Here is a 10053-nt window from a genome sequence, read left to right as displayed (position 1 = left end):
TTTTTTTTGTCAAGGATTTTTTTTTTTTTTTTTTTTAGATATCTAATTATCATTGGGTGCATGACAATTATAATTATAATGTGAGATTTGTCTTAATTGCTTGACTCAATGTCAAGTTCTAATAATGATAATAATAATAATAATAATAATAATAATAATAATAAAAGGATCGATACTATTAATAATGTAAGAATAATAAAAAAAATTAGAATTACAATATATTTGGATATTTCTTAAGAATATGCTAGATTTTTTATCAAAATACTGGCAAATGATAGTTAGAAGTGGGTAGTGCCATAGCCTCTGTACCATGGTCTTCCACTGTCTTGGGTTAGAGATCTCTTGCTTGAGGGTACACTCGGGCACACTATTCTATCTTGTTCCTCTTCCTCTTATTATTTTAAGTTTTCATCCTGTTATTTTCAAGTTTTATAGTTTATATATGAAAGATTTATTTTATGTTGCTATTGTTCTTAAACTTCTGTTATAGTTTTTCCATGTTTCCTTTCCTCACGGGGCTATTTTCCCTGTTGAGGCCCTTGGGCTTATAGCGTCCTGTTTTTCCAACTAGGGTTGTAGCTTAGCAAGTAATAAGGTATAGGTATCAAGCTAAAATGGCCCAAGCTATAGATGACAATCTACTATAGTCTGTGAGATTTAGGTATCAAGTAATGGTCTGTGTGATAATGTGTCAATCTACGAATATATGAAATTTATGTGTCAAACAGCTATAAAGTTATTCAAGGTGTCAAACTTCACATGTTCCACTCGGATGTAGAATTCTAAACGTGTTTATATGAGAATAGAGATGATTTGTTACAATTTACTTTTAAGAGTGCATTGTGGGTAAACAGTTGAGGACGATTTTGCGCACCCTGAGAGGGGCATTAGGCCTATTGGTGGGGGAGGGGGGGGGGGTTCTGGTCATGGGAGCTTGAGGCTCCAGGTATCATAAAGAGTGGTTCACGGTGTGATAGGAAAATTACAATTTTCGTAGAAATTTTCATTTTTAAGAGAAGTTTCATTGTTAAAAAAAAATCGAACTTCCAGTACACAATTATTTTCGAATATCAGTGAACAGCTGCAGCATTTGAGTGCGTGTGTGTGTGTGAGAGAGAGAGAGAGAGAGAGTGAGAGAGAGAGAGAGAGAGAGAGAGAGAGAGAGAGAGAGAGAGAGAGAGAGTAAGAACTATGCCACACATTAATAGTAGGCTACCTATTAAAACTTAATAGCTTTGCCGAGTTTTGAGCCTTTCCATATTTTTTCTGGTGTTAAAACCTTGATTATCATTATCACTTTAAAGTTGTTTTGTTAGCCTGAAACCATATTAGGTTATATTTTAAACCAATTTGGTCTATATTTTTCAGTTTTCAATCCAGCAAAGTATAGCCCTATTTCATGCACACTCGAGTACACCTACCAATACAAACAAATGCACATATGCAAATGACCTCCAGCAAACAAGCTGCAGCACATTTGACCCATAGTTTATAAGTAATAAGTTTATAAGCAATTTAATCTGTGTGAAAAAGAAATTAAAGCATATAAGGATTTCTTACATTGGAAGAAACTTCAGAAAAATGTATAAGTTTTAAACTTGCCAGTAACTACGTCTTTAACAGTGGGTCAACATGTATAAGTTGTAAACTTGCCAGTAACTATGTCTGGGTCAAAATGTATAAGTTGTAAACTTGCCAGTAACTATGTCTGGGTCAAAATGTATAAGTTGTAAACTTGCCAGTAACTATGTCTAGGTCAAAATGTATGAGTTGTAAACTTGCCAGTAACTACGTCTTTAACAGTGGGTCAAAATGTATAGGTTGTAAAATTGCCAGTAACTACGTCTTTTACAATGGGTCAAAATGTATGAGTTGTAAACTTGCCAGTAACTATGTCTGGGTCAAAATGTATAGGTTTTAAACTTGCCAGTAACTATGTCTGGGTCAAAATATATAAGTTGTAAACTTACCAGTAACTACGTCTTTACCAGTGGGTCAAAATGTATAGGTTGTAAACTTGCCAGTAACTATGTCTGGGTCAAAATGTATAAGTTGTAAACTTACCAGTAACTACGTCTTTAACAGTGGGTCAAAATGTATAGGGTGTAAACTTGCCAGTAACTACGTCTGGGTCAAAATGTATAAGTTGTAAACTTGCCAGTAACTACGTCTTCAACAGTGGGTCAAAATGTATAGGTTGTAAACTTGCCAGTAACCACGTCTTTTACAATGGGTCAAAATGTATGAGTTATAAACTTGCCAGTAACTATGTCTGGGTCAAAATGTATAGGTTTTAAACTTGCCAGTAACTATGTCTGGGTCAAAATTTATAAGTTGTAAACTTACCAGTAACTACGTCTTTAACAGTGGGTCAAAATGTATAGGTTGTAAACTTGCCAGTAACTACGTCTGGGTCAAAATGTATAAGTTGTAAACTTGCCAGTAACTACGACTTTAACAGTGGGTCAAAATGTATAGGTTGTAAACTTGCCAGTAACTACGTCTTTTACAATGGGTCAAAATGTATGAGTTGTAAACTTGCCAGTAACTATGTCTGGGTCAAAATGTATAGGTTTTAAACTTGCCAGTAACTATGTCTGGGTCAAAATGTATAAGTTGTAAACTTGCCAGTAACTACGTCTTTAACAGTGGGTCAAAATGTATAGGTTGTAAACTTTCCAGTAACTACGTCTGGGTCAAAATGTATAAGTTGTAAACTTGCCAGTAACTACGTCTTTTACAATGGGTCAAAATGTATGAGTTGTAAACTTGCCAGTAACTATGTCTGGGTCAAAATGTATAGGTTTTAAACTTGCCAGTAACTATGTCTGAGTCAAAATGTATAAGTTGTAAACTTGCCAGTAACTACGTCTTTAACAGTGGGTCAAAATGTATAGGTTGTAAACTTTCCAGTAACTACGTCTGGGTCAAAATGTATAAGTTGTAAACTTGCCAGTAACTACGTCTTTAACAGTGGGTCAAAATGTATAAGTTGTAAACTTTCCAGTAACTACGTCTGGGTCAAAATGTATAAGTTGTAAACTTGCCAGTAACTACGTCTTTAACAGGGGGTCAAAATATATAAGTTGTAAACTTTCCAGTAACTACGTCTGGGTCAAAATGTATAAGTTGTAAACTTGCCAGTAACTACGTCTTTAACAGTGGGTCAAAATGTATAAGTTGTAAACTTGCCAGTAACTATGTCTGGGTCAAAATGTATAAGTTGTAAACTTGCCAATAACTACGTCTTTAACAATGGGTCAAAATGTATAGGTTGTAAACTTGCCAGTAACTACGTCTGGGTCAAAATGTATAAGTTGTAAACTTGCCAGTAACTACGTCTTTAACAGTGGGTCAAAATGTATGAGTTGTAAACTTGCCAGTAACTATGTCTGGGTCAAAATGTATAGGTTGTAAACTTGCCAGTAACTATGTCTGGGTCAAAATGTATAGGTTGTAAACTTGCCAGTAACTATGTCTGGGTCAAAATGTATAAGTTGTAAACTTGCCAGTAACTACGTCTTTAACAATGGGTCAAAATGTATGAGTTGTAAACTTGCCAGTAACTATGTCTGGGTCAAAATGTATAGGTTGTAAACTTGCCAGTAACTATGTCTGGGTCAAAATGTATAAGTTGTAAACTTACCAGTACCTACGTCTTTAACAATGGGTCAAAATGTATAGGTTGTAAACTTGCCATTAACTACGTCTTTAACAGTGGGTCAAAAGAAACAAAAGTAAGATAAAATCTAATTTCCACAAGACCAACTTATCTGAATATTGTAATGTTGTTTTCATGTTAATATTAATAATTCAGTATACACAGTTCGATTTCTTCTAAATAAATGTTCTCAAGGCTCTAATGATTGACAGGAGCTAATCACAGATTTATTATCTCTCTCTCTCTCTCTCTCTCTCTCTCTCTCTCTCTCTCTCTCTCTCTCTCTCTCTCTCTCTCTCACACAAACATATAACGAATCATGGCTTATTTTGAAAATTTAGACTGATCTGACATGCAAACATCTACTAGGAATGCTAAGAGGATGAATTAAATAAATATATTTTTTTATATATATTGTTTATTTCTTTAAGAACAGTCATTAATGAGTTTACACAAGGTTCCAAAAAATGTCATCTATGATTTCTTACTGTACAGTAGCAAGACCCGTTGCTTCAATCCGATGCTTACATCACAGTTTAGCCTTTGAGGGCGGGTTTAAGCAGTCGAACGGTTCGTCGAACGCGGTTCGACAGAACGCAGTTCGACACACTAGTATTTGAAGTGATGTTCGAACAGTTCGAAGAAAGTCTGTTCTCAACTGACTTTTGTGGGCGGGGCTTCATTGTCCACAAACCTCATGCACTTGTGACTGACTCTACCTCTTCGAACCGTTTGAAAAGCAGGTTCGACAACCTGGTTCAACAACTAGGTTCGACAACCCGGTTCGACAACCGAGTTCGACAACCTGGTTCGACAATCGGGTTCGACAACCGAGTTCGACAACCTGGTTCGACAACTGAGTTCGACAACCTGGTTCGACAACCGGGTTCGATGAACCGGTCGACCGTGTGAACCCCGCTTTTTTAAAGATTTGTAAAAGCAGTTTGTTAGTCAGTGGCTTTTGCTTGGTTAGGAAGTTGCCAGTAGATAAAAATAAAGGCTTCAAGGCAGTGGATTTCTGTTCTTTTTTTTTATTACATTTTGTAATTTATTTAAGAAAAAGATTCTTTAGAAGATGTGGAAATTGGATACCGTTGAATGTCTTCCATCGGTGCCAGCGAGGCAGTGGAATTTCTCTAGTGATTCTTAAGATGTGTCAAACAAAAGGAATTTCTGTAGTGATTCTTAAAAAATTGCCAAACAAAAGAGATTCCTTAGTGATTCTTAAGAGGTATCTAACAAAAAGAATTTCTGTAGTGATTCTTAGAAATTTCCAAACAAAAGGAATTGTCTAGTTATGTTTAAGAAGTGTCAAACGAAAGCTATTTCTGTAATGATTCTTAGAAATTTCCAAACAAAAGGAATGGTCTAGTTATGTTTAAGAAGTGTCAAACAAAAAGAATTTATGTAGTGATTCTAAGAAATTTCCAAAAAAAAGGAATTGTCTAGTTATGTTCAAGAAGTGTCAAACGAAAGCAATTTCTGTAGTGATTCTTAGAAATTTCCAAACAAAAGGAATTGTCGAGTCATGTTTAAGAAGTTTCAAACGAAAGCAATTTCTGTAGTGATTCTTAGAAATTTCCAAACAAAAGGAATTGTCTAGTTATGTTTAAGAAGTGTCAAACGAAAGCAATTTTTGTAGTGGTTCTTAGAAATTTCCAAACAAAAGTAATTGTCTAGTTATGTTTGAGAAGTGTCAAACGAAAGCAATTTCTGTAGTCATTCTTAGAAATTTCCAAACAAAAGTAATTGTCTAGTTATGTTTGAGAAGTGTCAAACGAAAGCAATTTCTGTAGTGATTCTTAGAAATTTCCAAACAAAAGGAATTGTCTAGTTATGTTTAAGAAGTGTCAAACGAAAGCAATTTCTGAAGTAATTCTTAAGAATTTCCAAACAAAAGGAATTGTCTAGTTATGTTTAAGAAGTGTCAAACAAAACGAATTTCTGTAGTGATTCTTAAAATTACAAAAAAAAAAAAAAAAAAAAAAAAAAAAAAAAAAAGCTATCTAATGATTCTTAAGAAATGTCAAAATAAAAAAGATGACAGACGAATTTTCATGTGTCCTTGTTTTGCCTTAAGCTACGTTGAATGATCGTTTGCCTTTTTTGCAATCCTGGCGTCCCAGTTGCAAATCCACCGAGAGAAATGAATCACAGTAAGAGAAAAACAATGAAAATTTCCACCTCACTCAGTTATGTCTCTGATTGACTTTGTAATGGTTCGTTCAACAAATAGTTTGTCATTCGTGTTTACTATTACTGATGGTTTTTCAAAGCAAATTAAAAGTGTGAATTACGAAATTAAGTCGATCTCAAGTTTCAAATTCAATTTGTGATAGAATAAAATGTTAAAATGAATAATGATCGCTTCAGATTTCGAATGTTTTATTGGAAATTTCTAGTTTTAACTATTTTGAGGATGATCTTAATTATTGAATATTGTTTCTCGAGTATTTTTTGAAGAATTCGAAGATTAAACACTAAACTTTCAATTTTAAATTTCCAAATTTGTATCTGAGATGTGTTCTTTAATCTACTTTGAAACTCTATGAATTTCATAGTTGAAAAATTAAAAAACTAGATTTTACATACGATTTCTTACGTTTAAACCGTATATTTCAAACCGCACCTTCTGCCCGTCTACAGAAGTGAATTTTAAAAATAATGGCAATATATCATGAATAGAACAACTATACCCATCTTACATATATGAAATCACAAAGAATAATTAATCGGGATTTGTTTTTTAAATAGAAAATCCACTGCCTAACATACCCATATGCTGTAGAAGAACTAGCACTAAGGCTGGGAGCAGACTAGCGACTCTGTGGCGCCACAAAGCCACGCGACGCCTGTGGCGGGGATGAGCGACAGAGAGCCACAGTCGCCTGCCACAAGCGCTTGCCACAGTCGCTAGTTTGCGCGGCAAAACTTGAAAACAATGGAAACCTATGGGAGACCACATCCCCACCACACGATGCTGTGGCTTTGTGGCGCCACAAAGCCACGCCACGCCTGTGGCGGGGATGAGCGACAGAGAGCCACAGTCGCTTGCCACAGTCGCTAGTTTGCGCGGCAAAACTTGAAAACAATGGAAAACTATGGGAGACCACATCCCCGCCACACGATGCTGTGGCTTTGTGGCGCCACAGAGTCGCTAGTGTGCTCCCGGCCTAATAGCCAGTATGACGTAGTTAGTAGCAGCCTGAAAGCGCGTCCCTGAAGTTGGTGGTGGGTGATTCTAACCCCCCTCCCCCTCCCTTGGTGAGGGGGAGGGAAGGGGGTGTCCGATCAATTTCCTCCTATATTTTATTATCTAATCAATGAAAATTTTTTATTGTAAATTTTCCCCCACATTTTAATGATCTTATACACTTGGGAAAGTAACTGTCTGTGTAATAAGTTATTTATTATTATTATTATTTATTATTATTATTATTATTATTTACAGATGTTATTCTGTTTCTAAAGAAGTTAATATTGTTATTTTCGTGTTTCTGTTTTGTTCACAAAGATTGTTATTGTTAATTTTAACATACTTCAAGATTATTATTTCTATTCTCAAGTTATTATTATTATTATTATTATTATTAGTAATATTGTTATTATTATTGTTGTTGTTGTTGTTGTTGTTGTTGTTGTTGTTATTATTATTATTATTATTTTTATATTATTATTACTATTATTATTATTTTTATATTATTATTATCATTATTATTATTATTAACTGTGGATGCTCATTGCTTATTAAAGATATCAATGCTATTGCTCCTTCGTTGTCAAAAGCTATTATCCTCATTACCATCATTATAAGCAAGTGCTTTAGCTTAGGCCTAAGCGATATCCATTTCACCCACACCGCTACTTCCAGCTGTTCACAGTAAGACGTCGCCTTGTCTACGCATGTCATGAAGACCTTTTAGTCCTATAGACCTTTAGAAACCCCCCACCCCCCTCTCCGTAGATGCTTCTGCATTTCAATGGAGTTTGGTGTTTAGTGTTTCATAAATCTGTTCCCTCGCTTTTGAAGTGTACGTGTGCGCGTCTTGTATCAGTTTGTATTTTAGTTCGTACGTGATTTATTTTTTCTATATTTAAAAGTCAGCTTTGAAGTCAAGATTAATTAAACTCAGTTACATACCCCCCCTGCCCCCTTTTTTTTATATCTTCTGTCTTTTGCACTGTATAATGATGGCTAGACCACCCCCCCCCCTCCCCCCTTACCATGAAGCACATATTTATTTCTTTCCTTTTTTTTTTGGCACGACCCTGTGGAAACTGCTAAAGTATTTTGTCAGTTGTTGACAGTATTCATGTTGTCATTCACGTTAGGTAAAAAGAAAATCGCTCAGTTGAAAGATCAGATTAGACAGTTTTATCATAATATATTGCAGAAAGATATTATCGCTTGACTTACTTTTAAGTGCAATTGCAGGTCAATGTTTGGCACTGACCTCCTCTTCTCTCGCCCCCCTTGCAGCCGAGTCCCTGGCATGCGCCTTAGCAACGACGGGCAGCTCAGCGAGTTCATCGAAGGCCTGGGTCCCGGACAGCTCGTGGGGAGACAGGTCCTCGCTTCTCCGGCCCTGGGAGACATCCAGCTGTCGATGTGCGAGAGAAAGAGTAAGCTGGAAGTGGAAGTCATTCGAGCGAGGGGTCTGCAGTGTAAGCCTGGGGCCCGGATAGTGCCTGGTGAGTTGTGGCGCTTAGAAGGAGAGTGCTTAGAAATGGTCCAAGTACGTTAGAAATGGTCCAGGTAGGAGAGTGCTTGGAAATGGTCCAGGTAGGAGAGTGCTTGGAAATGGTCCAAGTACGTTAGAAATGGTCCAGGTAGGAGAGTGCTTGGAAATGGTCCAAGTACGTTAGAAATGGTCCAGGTAGGAGAGTGCTTGGAAATGGTCCAAGTACGTTAGAAATGGTCCAAGTACATTAGAAAGGTCCAAGTAGGAAAGTGCTTGGAAATGGTCCAAGTACGTTAGAAATGGTCCAAGTACATTAGAAATGGTCCAAGTAGGAGAGTGCTTGGAAATGGTCCAAGTACGTTAGAAATGGTCCAGGTAGGAGAGTGCTTAGAAAGGGTCCAAGTAGGAGAGTGCTGAGAAAGGGTCCAAGCAGGAGAGTGCTGAGAAAGGGTCCAAGTAGGAGAGTGCTGAGAAGGGGTCCAAGTAGGAGAGTGCTTAGACAATGGTCCAAGTAGGAGAGTGCTTAGACAATGGTCCAAGTAGGAGAGTGATGGTCCAAGTAGGAGAGTGCTTAGAAATGGTCCAAGTAGGAGAGTGCTTAGAAAGGGTCCAAGTACGTTAGAAATGGTCCAAGTAGGAGAGTGATGGTCCAAGTAGGAGAGTGCTTAGAAATGGTCCAAGTAGGAGAGTGCTTAGAAAGGGTCCAAGTACGTTAGAAATGGTCCAAGTAGGAGAGTGATGGTCCAAGTAGGAGAGTGATGGTCCAATTAGGAGAGTGCTTAGAAATGGTCCAAGTAGGAGAGTGCCTAGAAAGGGTCCAAGTAGGAGAGTGCTTAGAAAGGGTCCAAGTAGGATAGTGCTTAGACAATGGTCCAAGTAGGAGAGTGCTGAGAAAGGGTCCAAGTAGGAGAGTGCTTAGACAATGGTCCAAGTAGGAGAGTGCTTAGTCAATGGTCCAAGTAGGGGAGTGCTTAGGAAGGGTCCAAGTAGGAGAGTGCTTAGACAATGATCCAAGTAGGAGAGTGCTTAGAAGGGGTCCAAGTAGGAGAGTGCTTAGAAGGGGTCCAAGTAGGAAAGTGCTTGGAAATGGTCCAAGTAGGAGAGTGCTTAGAAATGGTCTAAGTAGGAGAGTGCTTAGAAAGGGTCCAAGTAGGAGAGTGCTTAGACAATGGTTCAAGTAGGAGAGTGCTTGGAAATGGTCCAAGTAGGAGAGTGCTTAGAAAGGGTCCAAGTAGGAGAGTGCTTGGAAATGGTCCAAGTAGGAGAGTGCTTAGAAAGGGTCCAAGTAGGAGAGTGCTTAGAAAGGGTCCAAGTAGGAGAGTGCTTAGACAATGGTTCAAGTAGGAGAGTGCTTGGAAATGGTCCAAGTAGGAGAGTGCTTGGAAATGGTCCAAGTAGGAGAGTGCTTAGAAAGGGTCCAAGTAGGAGAGTGCTTAGACAATGGTTCAAGTAGGAGAGTGCTTGGAAATGGTCCAAGTAGGAGAGTGCTTAGAAAGGGTCCAAGTAGGAGAGTGCTTAGACAATGGTTCAAGTAGGAGAGTGCTTGGAAATGGTCCAAGTAGGAGAGTGCTTAGAAAGGGTCCAAGTAGGAGAGTGCTTGGAAATGGTCCAAGTAGGAGAGTGCTTAGAAAGGGTCCAAGTAGGAGAGTGATGTCTACTCTTCTTTGGGGAAATGTTGAGGGACTTTTATAGTTTCCACTTTATTGTTTT

At 37.6% G+C, this 10053-nt stretch overlaps 2 protein-coding genes across 2 annotated transcripts in view; one reads left to right on the top strand and one right to left on the bottom strand.

The window, feature by feature from the left end:
- The window catches only part of LOC137628836 (tripartite motif-containing protein 59-like), a 281529-nt gene that overhangs the window by 232402 nt on the left and 39074 nt on the right, over positions 1 to 10053 (bottom strand). The gene's annotated exons all lie outside the window — the stretch shown is intronic.
- LOC137628834 (uncharacterized) overlaps positions 1 to 10053 on the top strand; it is a 147493-nt gene that overhangs the window by 126536 nt on the left and 10904 nt on the right. The window contains exon 14 of the mRNA XM_068360077.1: positions 8142 to 8353. Coding sequence (XP_068216178.1) covers positions 8142 to 8353 — 212 coding nt within the window. The remainder of the gene's footprint in view (positions 1 to 8141; positions 8354 to 10053) is intronic.

The sequence above is a fragment of the Palaemon carinicauda genome, chromosome 36 (assembly GCF_036898095.1).
Source record: "Palaemon carinicauda isolate YSFRI2023 chromosome 36, ASM3689809v2, whole genome shotgun sequence".
NCBI lineage: Eukaryota > Metazoa > Arthropoda > Malacostraca > Decapoda > Palaemonidae > Palaemon > Palaemon carinicauda.
This window is presented reverse-complemented; position numbering and strand designations above follow the sequence as displayed.